Source organism: Haliotis rubra, unplaced genomic scaffold (assembly GCF_003918875.1).
Source record: "Haliotis rubra isolate DU_JTF1 unplaced genomic scaffold, ASM391887v1 Scf76, whole genome shotgun sequence".
Classification (NCBI taxonomy): Eukaryota; Metazoa; Mollusca; class Gastropoda; order Lepetellida; family Haliotidae; genus Haliotis; species Haliotis rubra.
Window position 1 is genome coordinate 1,724,532 of NW_025767479.1, and position 9,486 is coordinate 1,734,017.

The window sequence follows — 9,486 nt, forward strand, 5'->3', positions numbered from 1 at the left end:
GCTCTTTGTCATGTCCTTCTAAACTTTGTATGATATCCTTAGTTCTTTGTCATATACTTGTTTTATCATTAACTGTTTAGCATATATTTTTAGACTCCGTATGCCTCCTTATGTAAAGGGTGGGGTGGTTGGGGTGATATAGTAAACCGGGGTATAAGGCTACACACAAGCGTATTTTAGCGACATGGAGAACAATCTTAGTGTAACGCAGATGTTTAGTGAATGTTTAATTAATTTTTAACCATTAATGTTTTCTATTCTAAGAGAGAAAAATCGATTTTGAGCTTTCTGAGATTACGAATCCTTAAATGCACACATTTATGATGACACCGCAGGAACTGTATTCTTAACAGAAGGATATTTCCTTATGAGTGAATCTGCAAGCTGTGCCTCGCCATAAATACATCACACGTTATGTTTTAATCTATTCCTTCTAGCAGGATCTAATATTAGTGGAGTGCCACTGTCTCCGATTCACCATTAAACTCAATTATGAGAACAATTATGAGAATGTATTTAGCCCAGCTGTCTATGACACACATGTGTTTTCTTTCTTATGTGTTCCTGTGTTTTTCAACTTCATGTCGCATGTTGGTTGGCATTCTGGTTTAATTCTTGTTTGACTTATCATAGAAAATGACTTTCTCTTATCCTCCATTACATACAGAGCTTATGTTGTGTAGATGTTGCACGCTAACGAGCCAGTACTAGTAATGCAATCTTATTACCGAACCAATGAAATAAATGCTAATTTCTGTTAATATGGTAACAATCGATTTACCAGTGACCTAACATTTAAATCTAAAACTTGGTCATGCACGATTTCAAGGGTATTTAAACCTCTGTCAAAAATGAACAAGATTTGCAATTATAGCAGAGGTGTATATAATATACTGAGAGAAACAAATAAGGGAACACAGGAAAATTGCTTTAACAGTTCCAGTTTTCATCACTAGCTTTGAATAACCCTGTGGGGAATCTAAAAATAAATAAAGGAACACAGCACTGAAGTGGTGTTCCCTTATTTGTTTCCTTCAGTATATATGAAAATGATGGTCACATTTACACACCTTTGTCATATTTGTTCACAGTCTCCCACATGCTATTTTATTTCATGACCTGTGGAACAAATGCAAGTACGGCGGCCAAATGATACGTACATTTCAAACGTTGGTCATAGGTCATATCGGCCTCGTCTATTTCCTCACATGGTTCAATTAAGGAAATAATGTGCCTTCGTCTAGTGATAGTAACCACAACACCTATTGTACGATGTATGATGCGCTGTCTAGTGAATGTGGACGGACATGCACTAGAATTCATTACCTCATCAAGGAATGTCACTTTGACAACAACCGTTTTCAGAATAATATTATGCACAGTTTGTGGCTCATCCGAAAGAAGGTGGCTGGGTTAAACACACAAATCCCGTCAATCAGATTGAGTTGGAGAATGGGGATTTATGACAAGACCCCGACCCGTTGGTGTGAATTAAAATAGGATATCCGGCTCCCGGCGACCGTCTGATTCATGTCCAGCGGTTGCATTGTCTCATTGGTAGTTTCTGGATGGCATCAGCAGGAGGACTGACTACTAAAGTACTGTCGGAAATAGAAAAAAACTCAACATTTTTTAGGCTATTACTCTGTATCCCTAAAATTTACACAATTGCAAATAGCATATGTCGAAATAACCCACACCGTCCGAACTGGACGTTCAGTGGGATGCGTAATAGGATATCCAGAAAAGCATGTTTACTCGTAAAATCGGGCTAACTTAGAAAAAATACGAATAGCTGCTGAAAACAATAGATCAGACTATAGACGGCAATTAGGTCGCTCAGCCAGGTATGACGACGGACCATCGACTCACCTGACATGAAATGCACGTGCTGCCTACAGGCACAAGGGGTCATCTCAAAGATATTTGATGCCTTTTCTTGTGTGTTGAATATGTCGCATCTATTGATTAACATCTTAGGTGTATTTCTTTCATAAAATTTATGTTCAGATATGTAAAGAGAGTATGACTACTAATTAGATTTCCGTTGTACGAAGGATCTTTTACACGTTCTTTCCTCGTAGCACTTGCACGAGATTCCCTATATTGACTTTGACTATCTGTCAAGTTCGCAAACGTAAATCTTACTTGTGCAAAGACTGGCCTGTCTTGTTTTCTTCTAGCTGTTCTGCAACAATAGACATTCTCAAAAGAAGCTGTTGTTTGGTGATGACGCACCTGGTTGTGACGAATATCCGATTGCTGTTGAACAACACAGGTGACCTTTGAAGATACAGATCCTTTATAAAGGCAGCCCAACGACAACGAGTCTCTGACAGGACACAAGAACACCAACATGAACACATTTATCATTTTGACTATTTTGATTACTCTGCCTGCATTCTCGCTGCAACAAAATGGTAAGTAATTAAATATGTATGTGGATAGAGGTTTTAAAAGATCATTTTAATTTAATAAATTTCTCTTAAATTAACGTTTTTCTGCTTTAGTACTCGCTAACGAAGGGTTGTTGGGCATAAATTGATGCATCATCGACTCAAGAAGCAAGATACCTTACAATGGCATGGACATCTCTTATATTGAATTACGGAACATGCTCTGGACATGGTGTTAAGGCAACGATCCCATTGTGCCAACGAGAAAACCTTCAATGTTCAATCATGTCTAAATATGTGTTCTTTTTGTTTAATCTGAAGTTCCTGCAAATGCATGCAACCTTTGCAGCAATAAGTACTAGTGCCTGGTTTACTAACGACTAATTTTTTTTCAGGTGTTTATCCTTTTTGTAACTCATTCTGTAGCCTGATCAGAAGATGCTCAACTCTCCAGTCTTACTGTAGAAATTCCTATGTGGTCTCACTATCGCGATCATGCGGTTGTCCAGGTGAATATGTCCTTTCAATGTCATTTTTAAGAACGTTTAGAGCTTACTGTTCAGTTTGAAAAGACAACGTTGATTGATTGATTCATTCATTCAACCATCCATTTATTTATTTGTTTATATATTTGGTTAAAGTATTCTTTGCCTTGAGTTTCTTATCGAGACGGATAGAACCTTAATAGGTGTATGGATATTTTACACATAGACATAGAGTACATAGACGTGTGATTAAACTGAGGTTATCTTTTTCCCATTCAACAGGAAGGGATTATATATTGAGTGATAGATAAAGGCATTTCTTACACTAATGGTATTTATGTTAGCCTTATGAATTCTTTTGCCGAAAATAGAAATCTTAGTCCCTTAGCTTGATTTATATAAAACAAGATAGAGTATTCTCATTACAGTAGGAAGGTTAATAAAGATGAAACTAAATCCAAGCACCATCGTGATGTTACAGCGATGACTATGTCTGATATTAGGAAAGGGTCGATTAATTCAAACAAGCCTTTAATTCTTCCTCCCTTAGAGCGGAGATTATTGGTCAAGGGTTAAAACTTTGCCTCTTAGATGTCATGATCGGACAACAATTTGCCATGCCTGTCCCTGGTGGAATAACTTTGCCACCAACGCGTTTTTGTGACGGACTGCCATTCTGTTGTTTTACAGTAAGTACTGGGAATGGCGATCTCAACAGAACAACTCCACTACTACTACTACTACAACAACGACAACGACAACGACGACAACAACCCGGGCGCCTTTTGTCAACAACCGTAAATCATGCTTTTTGCTTTATAAACAAAGTTATAAAGTATAATATAATAGTTTGAATAATATGATGGAATATCGTCAACTCAAATCTCTGAACTATTAACTCGGTGCACATCGATCGATTACTTATTTTAATGATCTAGGTATGTTCCCGATAAATCGATATATATTCTATTTCCATATATTTTCAATGTAGCAAGCTTTTATAGATTTTCTTAAACCTTGATAATTTACAGAAAGGTAAATATATGTTTGTAGAATGCGGCTTAAGTGGAATTGCAAATCCTCAAGTGTTCGTGGATTCTTTGCCCCGCATTGTGGGTGGCTATGACGCTGTAGAGACATATTTCCCTTATCAAGTACTAGTCAGACCTGGAAGGGCCCGTTGTGGTGGCACCATCGTTGGAAGAGACACCGTCATCACGGCTGCACATTGTGTGAGGTAAGTAATGTTCTACATTCATAAAATGGTGTTTTGCGATGGAGGAAGAGGTCCCTTTGTTGATATACAACTACAGAAAGACAGAAATGAGCAAATCCTTGTCCAAATGTGATTGTTCATAGATTCATAAATGTGTGTTAAAGTATATTCTACCCATGAAGATCCTGGTTAGAATTGGTTCTCAGCAACCCATGATTGTCCTAAGAGGCGACTAACGGGATCAGGTGGTCAGGCTCGCTGACCTGGTTGACACATGCCACCGTATGCCACCGTGCTTATGCTGTTGATCACTGGATTTTTTTGTCGAGATAAAATTATCTACAGACAGTGGATATATAGCTCAGATATTGCTGAATGCAGCATTAAACTACAATTGCAACCAAACCAAGTATATTCACTATTAACATTAAGACGGATCAAGAACTCTTTCATGCTTCAAGATTATAGCAAACATTTTTGCTCTCAACATTATTCAATTTATTTACTTGCAAAATTAGGTTCAGAACATACAAGTGTAAAATCCCATGCATATGAACAGAAGTGATCACTTTCGTAAGGATTCCATTTCTTGAATCATTCAAAACGGTGCAGTACATGTTGTTGTGCCTTTATCAAACATAAAATTGAAATTGTTAGATTTTGGCATAAACTGCATTTTAACAGCCATGGTCATGGTACAATACTCAACGCCATTAGCAGATGGTCTACTAAATTCAGAAAATCATGGTATAATAATGTACAGTCACTACTTAGTTCTTTACAGCTTCCAAGAACTGATGCAAATAACATGTCTCGGTCAGATCTCAAGTCTGTGCAGGAATGGCTCTTAACGCTAGACTATAGGGAATGTCTCTCAGAGCTGTGGAATGATAGGGGACAAGTGAATGGTAACAAATTACACACATTTCATCTATTTAAGCAATATCTTTGTACAGAGAGCTACTTCAGCACTATTTTAGTCAGATCACAACGTAGTATATTTGCCAAATTCCGTTGTGGTACATTACCTTTCCAGGTTGAACTAGGTAGATTTAAACGATCTAAGATCCCTTTGGAAAAAAGCATTTTCAGTAAATGTAATGTTCAGTACTGAAGTCGAGGACGAAATTCATTTCTTGGCACGCTGTGGTTTTTATTCGGATATCAGATACGACTTATGGAGCGCTGTCACGGCTGTATATCCTTCCTTTACCCAGTACAGCCCTGTTGATCAGGTCACTCTCATTATGCAAGATAGCCAGTTTATTAAACAAGTAGCCGCTTTACTCCTACGCATGTTTAGGCGTCGTCAATTTTTCAAACGTAAGCTAAGATTTGTTGACAACAATACGTGCTTTAGCATAAAAGCTTACTGGGAACTAGATGACCTAACGCAGTCAGCGGAGTGATCAGGAGAAAATTATGTCACCGGGCTTGTGACGTAACGTATTACTCCGCACATATTTGTGACGTCATAGACATTTCACGAAGTTTAGTTTCATCATTTGTGGCATTTGAAATCACATTTTGTAAAATTATAAAGCAAACATGACATTGTATGATAAATAGGTTATCACACTCGTGTGTTTTTCCCAAAACACACTCGCGTGATAACCTATATATCTAATTTTAACTTTTGTCTCTAAATGCAATATAGTGTCTCATAGGCCCTATTGGCCGGATGTTGTACTCAACTTTATGCCTATATTCTATGATGCCTTTTATGATGTACAACTTATGACACTTTAATAAACAATTTTCTTCTTCTTCTCTTCTTCATGTTTCGTCGTCTGTTAACAAAACATACTGATCTACTCTCTTCAGCACTCTTCAAAACTCTCCTCGCTCGGTGCAAGTAGGCCATGGATCTATTGACTCCAACTCCTTACAATATATTATAGCTTCCAGGATAATAGTGCACCCTGACTACAATAGATTCTCAGGTAATTTGTATCTATTTGTGAACTAAATTTGTATTTTCTGCTAAGACAAAAACCTACAAATGTATGTATGTGTGTGTGTATGTGCGTGCGGATGGATGCATGGATGGATGGATAGGTGGATGGATGGATGAAGAGGCAAAGTTGAGCAGTGTACGGCAATCTATAGCCTAAACAAATCCACCAAATCGTGACACAACACGACCTTCTCTCTTAAGCATTTCAACTTTATCTTCAGGGAGATATTGCGGTCACAGCTTGTAATACAGTTATCTCTCCCGAAGATAGAGCTGAAACACGTAGGATGGATATTCGCATTCTGTCATTATTTTGTGGAATTCTTTTTATATATGTATATATGTCTGTGCAACGCTTTTCAGACCCAGATATTGCCGTCATCAAGTTATCAGAGCCAATCACCTACACAAGCAATAGTCGTCCTGCCTGTCTTCCTCGGGACAATCAGGCAATCGGCATAGACAGGCTAGCTATTGTCACCGGGTGGGGTGTTCTCCAAGGTTTGTACTTTCATCCACCACTAATTGGAATTAAAGGGGAATGAGATAGGGTACAACGCCAGCAAATTCGTTTAATTGAAATACCACATTATCTCAGCATTAAAATCTTCGGATGTCTTGTAAATGTTGATATTAATACTTCACTACTTTTATCCGAGTACAAGACTTTGAAATATGAAAACTTATCAGCAAACGGAACATGTAAAACTATAGCGGTAATATTCCATGAAATCCCATGAAATGGTATTTGATGACACCAGTTAAATTGCATTTAATCCTTTCTTCTTGACTTCAAATTTTCAGGCAATCAGAAATAGTGAATATCGGTTTATAAATATTTTATTTATGAAATGTTTGTTTCACGCAAAAAAATCAATTTAGACATCTTCATCTCGGCAGTGAATTATAGTTCCTCGTTGCTTGACCATGGTTATAGTGTACTTTGGTAACGGAGATAACTCATCCTTTAAGTCACATGAAATGCAATAAATTGCCTTTTTGAGAGCATGACATAAACTTTCACGAACAAACTGTCACAGGGTGTATATCTTCAGGCTGACCCCGTACAGTGCTGAAAGTACCTCAAACGTGCGATTAACATCAAACATAGGGTGAAAATTACCTCAAACGTGTTAGTAGACATCAAAACAGAGGGGGGGGGTGGGGGCGGAGGTTAGCCTAGTGGTTAAGGCGTTCGCTCGTCACGCTGAGGACCCGGGTTCGATTCCCCACATGGGCACCATATGTGAAGCCCGTTTCTGGTGTCCCCCGCCGTGATATTGCTGGAATATTGCTAAAAGCGGCGTAAAAGCAAACTTAAAACAGAGGGAAGAAAGTAACTGAAATATGTCAGTAAACATCAAACAGAGGGAAGAAAGTAACTCAAACATGTTAGTAAACATCAAACAGAGGGAAGAAAATAACTCAAACATGTTAGTAAGCATCAAACAGAGGGAAGAAAATAACTCAGATGTGTTCTTAAACATAAAAGAGCGACGACTGTGACTTAGACGTATTATTAAACATCAGAGGGACGAAAGCAACTCAAACGTATTCGCAAACATCAAACTATATAAGTGATCGATTATGGCATTTTACAGAGAGCACGAATAAAGTCAGATTGTGTAACAAAGAACTATCACATGTATGTTCATGTTGTTCAGGGGCGGTGGGGTAGCCTAGTGGTTAATGAGTTCGCTCGTCACACCGAAGACCCGGGTTCGATTCCCTACATGAGTACAATGTGTGAAGCCCATTTCTGGTGTCCCCCGTCATGATGTTGCTGGAATATTGCTAAAAGCGGCATGAAACCATACTCAGTCACTCATGTTGTAGAGGCCGGAAGCAGAATACCCAACATAATGCAGTATATTGGTGTCCCTACCGTCGATAAAGCCCAATGTAACATAGACTACTCAGGGGGAATCCGAGACGGCGAGTTCTGTGCTGGCTACGCAGAAGGTGAAAAGGATGCATGTCAGGTGAGTTACCCAATGCAGGTGACAGTAACACGTGCAACTGCGACCAGTAAATGCACGAAATATATAAATATTTTTGTACAACACTCACTCACTCACACACACACACGCACGCACGCACACGCAACATACACACAAAGTTTATTATATCCACTATCTTGGGGAAACCAACTGCAACCCTTGCAGATGAATTGCAAGAGGATCATGCATCAAATTGCTGAAAAGCATGTGCAAATATCGTGCTTGTGAACAGCCGTGTTTTGGTGTAAAGTTTTGTTAAGAATTCGCCAATTTTCACTGATTTTCATCATTTATGGAACTCATGACAATTATCTTTTCAACGTTACGAATTTGTTTTACAATACATCAGTTCATGTGTAAACAGTACCTTTAAACAGTATGGAATATTTTACAAAATTTAGTTTAGAACAGTTGCCTGAAAAACTGGTTATATTTACACTAGTGAGTCTAATCTTTTGAAAGGAAGTATATTTCATAAATATTCTAGGCGTGAATTTCCGGGTTAGAACTCATCTTCAGTAACCCATGCTTGTCGTAAGAAGCGACTAACGGGATCGGGTGGTTAGGCTCGCTGATTTGGTTGGCATATGTCATCGTATCCCAGATGCGAAGAACGATACTCATGATGCTGATCACTGGATTGTCTGGTCCAGACACGATTATTTACATACCCCCACCTTATAGCTGTAGGGGCGGTGGGGTAGCCTGGTGGTTAAAGCGTTCGTTCGTCACTCCGAAGATTTGGGTTCGATTCCTCACATGGTTACAATGTGTGAAGCCCATTTCTGGTATCCCCCGCCGTGATATTGCTGGAAAAGTGCTAAAAGCGGCGTAAAACCAAACTCACTCACTAACTCACTCACTCACTTATAGCTGTAATATTACTGAGTGCGGCGTTAACATAAAGCTGGAATATTGTTGTGAAACTGAACTCACTCACTCACTCATAAATATTCTATCTAAATATAATATTGATATTCAGGAGAATATTTGCCTTCCTTTCAGGGTGATTCCGGCGGTGCCCTTGTCATGCCAAGTTCTTCCGGCAGAAGGTGGGAACTTATCGGCGTGGTATCCAGGGGATCCGGGTGTGCCAGAGCAAACAAGCCGGGCATATATGCCAATGTGCCAAAATTTGTGTCATGGATACGGCAATACCTGTAGCACAACATACACAATCTGAAGCTGAAATCAACACACGTGGAGTGGTTTCATGCCATTGAACATTTTGTTGTGGACTCAACATCATCACGATCCCTTTACCATGTAATATACTACACAGAGTAGTCTGTTGATGTCCTTTATGGAACTAATGGCAAATCAACTAAAGGATGTGAAAGTGAAATCCCGGTGTATATAACATATTCAAAGTACAATGGACATTTTGTGATGATATTTACAAAGGTTAATCCTGATCCAGTTACCAAAGGGG

General features: G+C 38.8%; 1 protein-coding gene across 1 annotated transcript; it reads left to right on the forward strand.

Annotated features, from left to right (window-relative positions):
- Positions 1-2,289: 2,289 nt before the first annotated feature.
- Positions 2,290-9,486, forward strand: LOC124260337 (trypsin-like). Its single transcript, XM_046694625.1, has 8 exons — positions 2,290-2,420; positions 2,792-2,905; positions 3,572-3,678; positions 3,935-4,118; positions 5,922-6,040; positions 6,418-6,555; positions 7,891-8,036; positions 9,060-9,486. Exons 2-8 carry the CDS (start codon positions 2,892-2,894, stop codon positions 9,216-9,218), a joined length of 867 nt encoding a protein of 288 aa, XP_046550581.1. The 5' UTR covers positions 2,290-2,420; positions 2,792-2,891; the 3' UTR covers positions 9,219-9,486.